General features: G+C 35.2%; 1 protein-coding gene across 1 annotated transcript in view; it reads left to right on the top strand.

Moving 5' to 3' along the window:
• The first annotated feature begins 61 nt into the window (after positions 1–61).
• The window catches only part of LOC111714256 (tyrosine-protein phosphatase non-receptor type 13), a 16795-nt gene continuing 5617 nt past the window's right edge, over positions 62–11239 (top strand). Inside the window, exons 1-11 of the mRNA XM_023489322.1 lie at positions 62–418; positions 2012–2100; positions 2365–2464; positions 6709–6813; positions 7416–7475; positions 8915–8995; positions 9410–9464; positions 9965–10029; positions 10270–10380; positions 10671–10736; positions 11095–11193. Coding sequence (XP_023345090.1) covers positions 299–418; positions 2012–2100; positions 2365–2464; positions 6709–6813; positions 7416–7475; positions 8915–8995; positions 9410–9464; positions 9965–10029; positions 10270–10380; positions 10671–10736; positions 11095–11193 — 951 coding nt within the window. The 5' untranslated portion in view covers positions 62–298. The remainder of the gene's footprint in view (positions 419–2011; positions 2101–2364; positions 2465–6708; positions 6814–7415; positions 7476–8914; positions 8996–9409; positions 9465–9964; positions 10030–10269; positions 10381–10670; positions 10737–11094; positions 11194–11239) is intronic.

Raw genomic sequence — 11239 nt, 5'->3', positions numbered from 1 at the left:
AAGATCAACAAGATATTGTCCTTAGTTTTCCGTGATTCCACTTCACAAGATCTACAAGATATTGTCCTCAGTTTTCCGTGATTTCTCTTCACAAGATCAACAAGAAATTGTCCTTAGTTTTCCGTGATTTCACTTCACAAGATCAACAAGAAATTGTCCTTAAATTTCACAAGATCAATAAGATATTGTCCTTAGTTTTCCGTGATTTCACTTTACAAGATCACAAGATCTTGTCCTTAGTTTTTCGTGATTTCACAATAAATAATATCGCCAAGATTAAGAAAATATTACATGCATAATGAGTCCCCCTCTGCCATACACCAGATCAAGCACCACGCCCTATCAGATACCCGCATCTTTCCTTGGGCGGGACCAGGGGGAGGATACCACACCCCCCTCTCCAACATCAGCACACAAGGTAAAACAATTTCCTTTAAAGGGACTGTAGAGGTAATTTTCAAGCAACCCTCCATTTTAAGCATAGCATGTACGAATTACAAAGGTACCCTTTCAATAATTCATCAAGGATGATTGATATATTAGATTTGATAATAACTCCAGTGTTTTCTAAAATTCAAAAAAGTTGGCGAAACGTGTTTTGGGACTCCTTTTTTCGGCGGTGGAGGTGGTATGATACTAATTTGTATTAAAATCTCATTTTCTCTTTAGTTTGATAAATTGTCATAAAATCATGTATTATAAACTTAATTGAAGCATTTAATGAATAAAATTTATATCTCTTATTTTTTTTAAAAATTTAATTTTTTGGCATAATTCATTTTTTTTATAAACCCCAGCCCATTCAAATAATGGATTTTTACGACGCTTTGAAGGGTTTGAAGGCAAGACTTAGTGCTGAAATAAACAAAACAAATGATCTGTAACATTTAAAGTTTTTTCTTCCAAAGTTTTTTTCTTTTTTTTAAAGATTTTATAAATTATGAATTCCTTGCAAGCGTGCAGATTCACCGATAATTCTTAAAATTGTTGCTGCTGCGCATTTTTTGCATAGCATTTTTGTTACCTCGATACTATTTGCAATTTTGCATGCATATCTTTATGTTTCTTGCATAGTTTCATTGCAACTGGATGGCTTCTTTACTAGATATGAAGCCAAGAAATTATTCAAATATCTCACTTTTGTTCAATTCAACATTTTCTAGAATTACAGACCACAGTTCAAATTTTTGAATAACAAATCTTAAAACGCTTTTTTAATCCTCACTTCCTTGCCGTAATAATCTTCCTTTTTGATCCCCTTTCTAATTTTAGTAAAAAAGCCTTTTTTACAATTAAAATTTATCCTTGATGATGGAATGTATTTCATTTTCCAATAATTGTACAATTCCTTTTCTAATACAAAATTACAATATATATTCCGATCACCAATATTTCATGTAAGTATTAGGTTAAATTTAAATCTTACATGTTTTAGAAAAGCAAAATATATTGACTTTGCTCGTGGAATACTAATCAAAACTAGAGAAGCTACGGGGTCTCATAAACTTGACCATTTTCTACTGTTCAGTAGAGTTTGCTAGTTATATCATATTTACCTATTTCCAACACATATTTCTTTACCAAAAATGCTAGAATAGAATGAGGCATGATCAACATCATTAAGAATTCCTCTACATATTTAATAGAATATGATAATATTAACTTGCTATACCTCTAAACAAGAAAATGTTTTTAGGAACTTAGTCTTAGCATTATTTTAAGTGTTCCTCCATGTTAAAACTAACCTGCCCGATTCAAAACAAAACCGTTTGGCTAAGATTTTTGGATATATCTTTGTTTTTCTAGCTGATAATTGATAGTTTTTCATTTCGGTTCCTCAAAAGTACTTGTAGTAGAGTCATAGAAGGTACTTGTCAGAATTTAAAACAGTTGGGATTGAGGAACGACAACACAGGTTTAATGGGTACTGTTGTGATTCAGGCATGTAACTTGTTCAATGGAGGTCACTTGAAATACGTGAACAGTCCCTTTATATTATTTTTTTTTACAGTTGAGCATCTGCTTGATCCCTGAGATCTCTCAATCCCAAAACACTTTCGAGGTCAGCATCAAGCGGAACTCCCTTGGTCTCGGATTCAGGTAGGGTGTACTCCAGGGTTCTATTCTATCCCCTTTTTTATCTAAAAAATGTCATCAACGATGCTCACTGTCAGGTCAGTAGTATCTCTTCTGAAATTAAAAACAAAGAAAAAATAAATGAAAAGAATATGTAAATGTAACATGTTATTTCTTAAATGCCTCACGCATTTTTAATGTTTTTAAAATTTAAATACAAAACAAATCACTAGAAATTTTTTGTTTTGTCAATGTGATGATTTATAAAAAATATGTATCTTTTATAAGTATAACTGGAGGACTAGATGCACCCTCCCCCTGGACAAATTTAATCAGAATAAAGAAAATATTTCCGCTTCAACCAGCCTGGGAAACCGGTCAACTTAAGGTACATGACAATTAGAAAATATCAACAAAAAGTAGTTGAACTATGTAGGTAAACCACTTTTCCTGTACATCTGGTACAAATTGAAGATATAAGTGGTTCAACTACGTCCAATTAGTTCATCGCTGTTTATTAAATTTAGTCCATAAACAACTTAACATTGTTGACTAAAATTAAATAACGTTTTTTATTTTCTAGCTTACTACATAGGAGGTAAAGGAAACATTTAGAGTCGTAAAAACCCATAGCTTTTTATTTTCTATTGACTGTTCTTTTGTGAATTGTACAAAAAGAGTATGCCTATTGCATGTTGCATGTTTGTATCTGTTAACATTTAAGAATTAGTTAAACTTGCCCTTGACTGATTAAGCAACTTGTTTAATCTCGTCGGATTTAGACTAGTAGTGTAACCAGTCTAGCTAGTTCAATTACTTCTCCATGGTTCATCAATTCCCGATCCCAGTTCAACTACCATATATTGCACTGTGATTTAAAGGTTGCGAGCTCTGTAGCAAATTTCGATGAGAATTTTCCCAATTACTTCTTTAAAACTGCTAACAACAAGTGCTGTATAGCGCTTAAATGTACATGTAAAGTGCTACAGAAAAGCAGAAGTGAGTTTGAGCGGTAAAATCTAAGCCCAAGGCGTTGCAACATTTCAAAGTCGACCCTGTATTTAAAATTGATGAGACTTTTTATAAGCAGGCTTAATCTATGGGATTGCCGGTCACTCCCTTTTTTAAGTTCATTGACATTTTATTGTCTGATAGCAAAGTTATTGCTAATCATTTTGTTATTTTATTCCTAAGAATTCTTTGACTTAGGGTCTGGGTATTTATTTTCTCTAATTATTTTTCACCCCTTCCACCTCAATAAATTGGGGTTTTTTTTTGAGGGGGGGCTTGCTATGGGCAATTAGTGAGGAATTCAACTTTTGAAAAGATGTTTGAATTTCCCTAACAAGCAAAATTGGCAACATTCACAGTAAAAATGAATATTTTACCGATACTAAAATTAATACCCAAACATATTTGCAGTCAAAGCAAATTCCTCAAATGATCAGGAGGGGAAATAAAAAAAACTCTCTAACACTGTTCTTCAGGTATAGAACATATCCACCTAACACTGTTCTTCAGGTATAGAACATATCCACCTAACACTGTTCTTCAGATATAGAACATATCCACCTAACACTGTTCTTCAGGTATAGAACATATCTACCTAACATTGTTCTTCAGGTATAGAACATATACACCTAACATAGTTCTTCAGGTATAGAACTTCTCCACCTAACACTGTTCTTCAGGTATAGAACAAATCTACCTAACACTGTTCTTCAGATATTGAACATATACACCTAACACAGTTCTTCAGATAGAGAACATCTCCATCTAACACAGTCTTTATGTACAACAATAACCATGTACAAAAGCAAAGATTTATTTGTTTAAAGTGTAGAGAACACCTTGCAAAAAGATGCAGAATAAATGCTTTCTTTGGATGGAATACCGAATGAGTAAGTGATTTTCAGGATGGTCAGTGTTACACTTAAAATTGTATTCAATGTTTCAAGATTCAAGCCGGCGCTCGATTGAAACCGATTTTTGACGGATTTGAGACGTGGCTCAAAATCATTAAATTCGGACTCTATATTTATATATTTCCAGGTGTGCAGAATACCTGATTCTATATCAGCAAACCAAAGATCCTGCCCAACATATTCCAAGGTATACTACATATACTTAATGAAGTAGATACACATGGGTTTCCTTTTATAAAGAAATCAACCAATTTGGTCCAACCCTTTGGCCAGCTTATGTAGGCTAGCTAACATATATAAAAATATATATACAAATAATAAAAAAATGATTGTGGTAGACCCCCAATGTGGGATCCCTAGACCGCCAATCGGAGGTTAAGAGTCCGTGCCCAAAACCTTTTCACCTGGCACCCTGATATCCTTACCCCTTTGCCAGGGAAATTCAAATCAAAGTGCAGTACTACTGGAAGCTGGCTAGTCACTCAACCTGGTGACGATTGAGTATCCTTCAATCAAGGGAGGTATCAGCAGAAGCTAGTGAAGACATGCGTCTCTTCATGTCAAGGACGTTAGTCACAGCCATATCCTGTAAGATTCTCTTGAGCAACCTCATGGGGCCATTGAACAGATGGCTCCCCACAACTATTTTAAGGACTTCTATTTGGACAGCCCACTTGTCAAGCGAAGACCTCATTACAGCATAAATAATGATTTGAGAATTTGGTCCTTCTCTTTGTTCTGTATCTCCCAGACGTAACTTTCTAGCTTACTGACCCTATGCTTCATTGCCATTAGCCCTACATCTAAGGCTCTTGCTACCTTCACTGAGGACTTTGGGATTAGGATATACCTGGCAACTATGTGCTGAATCCTGTCCAGCTTCTCCAGTACTCTGTTTGAGAGCATGATGGCCTCTGTAGCATACAAGATTGCAGGTACTGCACATCTCTTCCATAAGGTGTAAGCTGCTACTGCTTGATCTAATCCATTTCTAGATAGACCAAAAATGACATTAGTATAGTTTTGAGCAACTGACACCAGGCCTGGACCATCAGTATCCACCGTTCATGTTGTCTGACCTGGACTATTGGTAAGGAAAACCATCTTCTCTACTGCAAGCTTGATGCCTGAGCAGAACCGGTTGTCTGTTCGTAGCATCTTCTCTATCCCGCTTCTCCTTGTACGTGAGATCAAGACCAAGACGTCAGCAAAAAATGTGGGATAATCTGGACTAAATTAATCCCATCCTTCATATCATGAAGTACATTACCTAAAATTGATCACGTAGTCCAGGACTCGTCAGCTTACTCCAGGACTCATCAGCTTACTCCAGGACTCATCAGCTTACTCCAGGACTCATCAGCTTACTCCAGGACTCGTCAGCTTACTCCAGGACTCATCAACTTACTCCAGGACTCATCATTTACTCCAGGACTCATCAGCTTACTCCAGGACTCTTCATCTTAATCCAGGGCTCATCAGCTTACTCCAGGACTCATCAGCTTACTCCAGTACTCATCACGTACTTCAATACTCATCACGTAGTCCAGGACTCCAGCTTACTCCAGGACTCATCAGCTTACTCCAGTACTCATCAGCTTACTCCAGGAGTCATCAGCTTACTCCAGGACTCTTCATCTTAATCCAGGACTTCTCAGCTTACTCCAGGACTCATCAGCTTACTCCAGTACTCATCACGTACTTCAATACTCATCACGTAGTCCAGGACTCCAGCTTACTCCAGGACTCATCAGCTTACTCCAGGACTCATCACGTACTCCAGTACTCATCACTTAGTCCAGGACTCCAGCTTACTCCAGGACTCATCAGCTTACTCCAGGACTCATCAGCTTACTCCAGGACTCGTCATCTTAATCCAGGGCTCATCAGCTTACTCCAGGACTCATCACGTACTCCAGTACTCATCACTTAGTCCAGGACTCCAGCTTACTCCAGGACTCATCAGCTTACTCCAGAACTCATCAGCTTACTCCAGGAGTCATCAGCTTACTCCGAGACTCTTCAGCTTACTCCAGAACTCATCACATACTCTAGTACTCATCACATAGTCCAGGACTCTTTAGCTTACTCCAGGACTCATCAGCTTACTCCAGAACTCATCAGCTTACTCCAGATTTCATCAGCTTATTCCAGAACTCATAAGCTACTCCAGGAGTCATCAGCTTATTCCAGAAATCATCAGCTTACTCCAGGAGTCATCAGCTTACTCCAGGACTCATCAGCTTACTCCAGGATTTATCCTTACTCTATAGGATACATCCTTGCTCCAGGATTCATCTTTACTCCAGGATCCCTCCAATGGCCCCAAAACAAAATCCCAGAAACTTTTTTTCTCTCAAAATCTTAAGTACAGAAAAGCAAAAATTTGTATATATGCTATTTCTATCAAATTCAACATTTTGTAAATATTGATGAACAGAATCACAGAAAATTTGCAAAATTGTTAAAAGAAAATTCACAATTTTCTTTACAATTTTCAGTTCTGAGCTGAAAACTTTAGAATGGGATATTCTTAATCCCGATCGTTTAATTAATCTGGAGATTAATAACAAGAGGAGAACAAGCATTATTTAATCTCGAGATTAAGAAAAAGAGTGGATCAAGCATTAATCCCGATATCCACCATTCAAAAGTTTCCAGCTCTGGTCTAATTTTGAATCCATATGTTAACTTTCTTATTAATTAGGTTGGTGATGTAATTCTGAAGGTATCTGGAGTCCCCCTCACATCTTTATCCTTACGACAAGCACTGGATATTCTTAGAACTTCTCCACCTAACACTGTTCTTCAGGTATAGAACATATCCACCTTTAAACACTGTTCTTCAGGTATAGAACACATCCACCTAACACTGTTCTTCAGGTATAGAACATATCCACCTAACACTGTTCTTCAGATATAGAACATATCCACCTAACACTGTTCTTCAGGTATAGAACATATCTACCTAACATTGTTCTTCAGGTATAGAACATATACACCTAACATAGTTCTTCAGGTATAGAACTTCTCCACCTAACACTGTTCTTCAGGTATAGAACAAATCTACCTAACACTGTTCTTCAGATATTGAACATATACACCTAACACAGTTCTTCAGATAGAGAACATCTCCATCTAACACAGTCTTTATGTACAACAATAACCATGTACAAAAGCAAAGATTTATTTGTTTAAAGTGTAGAGAACACCTTGCAAAAAGATGCAGAATAAATGCTTTCTTTGGATGGAATACCGAATGAGTAAGTGATTTTCAGGATGGTCAGTGTTACACTTAAAATTGTATTCAATGTTTCAAGATTCAAGCCGGCGCTCGATTGAAACCGATTTTTGACGGATTTGAGACGTGGCTCAAAATCATTAAATTCGGACTCTATATTTATATATTTCCAGGTGTGCAGAATACCTGATTCTATATCAGCAAACCAAAGATCCTGCCCAACATATTCCAAGGTATACTACATATACAGTACACTAGCTGTACACAGTACACTAGCTGTACACAGTACACATTACTCTGTACACAGTACACATTACTCTGTACACAGTACACATACTCAGTACACAGTACACAGTACACGTAACACAGTATACAGAGCCGGAAATTAAAGAAAGTAACCTGAGATTTTGGGGAGTTTTATTGATATTTTTTCGGAAAAGATCTGTCTTTTAAATTTCTGGCTCTTTACACATTATGTGATAGCATTGTACTGAAAATTGATTTTTATGTGTGTTTGTTGTGTAAAATTAGGTTACTCGTTAAATCTCCTTCTCCAACCCCCAATCACAAAGAGAGTATGAAAACTAGGACATCTAAAGGGGCAGGGTTTTTATCTTGTTTTATTTAGTTTCTCCAATTCAGCGAATAAAACCCACAAAAATATTTTTACCCAAAAAATCCAACATTTTTTTTTATATTTTATGAAAGTTAAGAAATAAACACCCTTTTGCTTTAATATAGCAATGTTCTGAAACTAAACTGTTGAATGTGAGTATGTATGATATTGATAGAGCAGTAAATTGTATTTTATGCTAGTTTTCTCTTCACGCACCTTTGCCCCTTTAGTAAAAGTAAATTCAACCTATATGAAGCATAAAGTCAGACCGCGTCAACCTTGTTGCACCGGCTATTCCTACCCATAGAGCTAGGTACAACAAACTGTTGACCCTGCTCGGAAATTCAAATGTACTACGGCTGCTTGTGTCTTAAAGGTTGAACTAGAGTGAAATTTTTGTTCTCGAATTATTGCATAATTTACGAGACGAATTTTTAATATTATATCTATATATAAATTTGGCTTGTCTGTTTGTTTGTATCCAATAAACGTCAAAACGGCTGAACCGATCGGGCCCAAATTTGTTGTGGGACCTCACGTGACCCCAGGGAAGGTTTATGAATGATCAAAATTCTAAAATTTTGTGTTTAAAAGTTTTATTTTTGAAAAATTTTGAAAATGCGCAAAAAAATATTATGAAATCCGCAAACCTTTTTTGTTTTTGTTTTATACTGTACAAAGAGAAGATGTTCAGAGATAAAGCCACAATTAAAAGTTGAAATAGAAGATGGGCGCGAAGCGCCCTAAAAGCCTAGTATATATATATATGTAAAGATTTATTCACACACAAAGATAAATTGTGTAATTTAAATTTGTTTAAATAAATACAGCTTTTCAGAAGAAAAGAGAAAAATTTGCAAAATTATGCACAAATAGACAACATTGATCATTACTCAAATATATAACATATTTATCATTTCAGTTATTACGTAATCATCGAATCCTTCAACATATAAATTATTCGTTCTTGTACTTAAAAGTTCTTATAAAACCGGAACTTTCCATGCATGGGCATCAAAATATTTTCCTTGTTAACATTGTGAAATACTATTATAGAGGACTAGCGTAGTAAGATCGTATTCCTATGGACCATACAATCACAACACTTGGGATACTTTTAAACAGGCAACAGACCAGGTAAACATGGGATTGTAACAATTACATGCATTTTATGTTCCTTAATTTAACTAGTTCCATTTCAATTCATAGAGTTTTTCTAATATATTCATATATTCTTATAATTAACATTTGTTTTTATCATACGTTTTTTCTTAAAGGGTTTTTCTAATATATTCATATATTCTTATAATTAACATTTGTTTTCATCATACGTTGTTTCTTAAAGGGTTGCAAAATGGGATACAGGGCGTTTCTGCGTTCTTTTGTATTTTTGTAAGATTAGTAATTATTTTGAAAAATTTTTGTAAATGTAAATGTATTTTCTATCTTGTTTTGTGTGGATTTTTATCTCAAAAAGATACTCTTTAAAGAAGAAAATGTTTCTAAGTTTTAAGTTTTATTTAGAAAAATATTATGAAAAAATGTTATCAGGGTTTTGGATACTTGAAGGATTATTCCAGCAGTCGTCCTTCTCTCACTAGTGCAGGTTTATTTCATGTTATTCATCTTTTCATTTTTTTTATTTGCCACACTCGGATTCCATGCCTCTAATTTCAAAATTAATTTTGCTCTTTTATGTTTCTATATCGGCATCTATTTTCTTGTATAAATGTTAAGAAAAATTTAAATGCAAAATTCCCAATATTATTCTGCCTTTAATGCTGGGTTTCCGCAAATTTTGACAAGCCATAAAACATTCTGGCTTAAGTGTTATCACAAGAAATTTAGGCTTAACTGGTTCAGCCGTTTTAACGTTCGATGGAGACAAACAGACAAGAATATTCAAGTTTACCCCCTGAAATTCTGCTACAGAAATTTTTTTTCCCGAAATCCTAATCCAGAAATGGTTTCCCCTGAAATCCTACTCTAGAAATTTTACCCCTAAATTCCTAATCTAGAAATATTTACTTCTGAACTCCTTCTCTAGGAATGCTCCCCCCTGAAATCTGTCTCTAGAATTGTTCAGCTCTAAAATGTTTTATTCAGGAGACTCAATGGAGATAGAGATATCCCCAGCAACACCTGAAAAGGAGTGGAGTCCTGGACCTGAGGTTAATTCAGATTTTTTTCTCCAAACGTCTAGTTTTCATTATAAAACTACTAAAGATTTTTGATAATGATGAAAGTGGTGAAAATGATGATACTACACAAACTACTCTAGATTATTGATGATAACGATGATGATACTATATCAATTACTCTAGATGTTTGATGATGATGATGATGATGATACTATGCAAATACTTTAGATTATTGATGATAATGATTATGATACTTTGCAACTACTCTAGATTATTTATGATGATGATAATGATGATACTATGCAACTACTCCGTCCTGTAGAGAACGCCCTTCTAAATAACTCAAGAATAGTTGGAGAATTTTCTATTCAATTAACCAAGGTAATGAATGTAAAATAACGGAACTTTTGTGTGAAGTATTGGTTAAACTTAGACGCTTGATCTTGATATCCTATGTGGGCAATTTTAAATTTGAGGATAAATGCGTAATCTTTATCATTTAGTTATCTCTGAAGGGTACAACCAACACTGGACATCGCATAGGAATGTAATGAAAAGGTGTGATGGATATCCAATAGCCATGCTTGTTCCCGAGATTTATGACACAAAAGTTCTGGTTTCAGTTCAGAATATTTATTTAAAAAACATCAAAATAATATCTTTTTGCAAAGGTAAACGGAAGTTTGGGGTTCAGCCTCCAATCTATAGATGATACAGTGCTAAAGCATTCTATTAAGGTATATTTTATTCTATCAATTATGTACTTAAATTCCAACATTTTCACATACCTTACTTACTTACCTACCTTCTAACTAATTTACCTACCGACACACTAACCATAACATATTGTACTAATACTTGGTACTTATCTAACTACCAACCCTATACCTGATAAACTAGCAACCTCCCTACCTGAGCATCTAAATAGCCAGTAACCTACCTGCCTATCTATCTTTCTACCTACTTGCCTATTTTATCTACCTACCTAATACCTACCTACCTACCTACCTACAACTACCTACAACTATCTACCTGCCTACCTACCCACCTACCTACCTAATTAATTACCTACCTACCTACCTATCTATCAACTAGGGCATAGTACGGGATCCAGCTCTAAGTGATGGAAGACTTAAAGCTGGAGACAAACTTCTAACTGCTAATGGAGTAGATCTATCTACATTTACTCATCAGGTGAAAATACAGGGTAGATAAATTGAAGGGGGGGGGGGCTAAAATT

This window comes from Eurytemora carolleeae, unplaced genomic scaffold (assembly GCF_000591075.1).
Source record: "Eurytemora carolleeae unplaced genomic scaffold, Eaff_2.0 scaffold1404, whole genome shotgun sequence".
NCBI classification, from domain to species: Eukaryota; Metazoa; Arthropoda; class Copepoda; order Calanoida; family Temoridae; genus Eurytemora; species Eurytemora carolleeae.
Note: the sequence above shows the minus strand (reverse complement) of the source record. Positions and strands in the feature narration are given on the sequence as shown.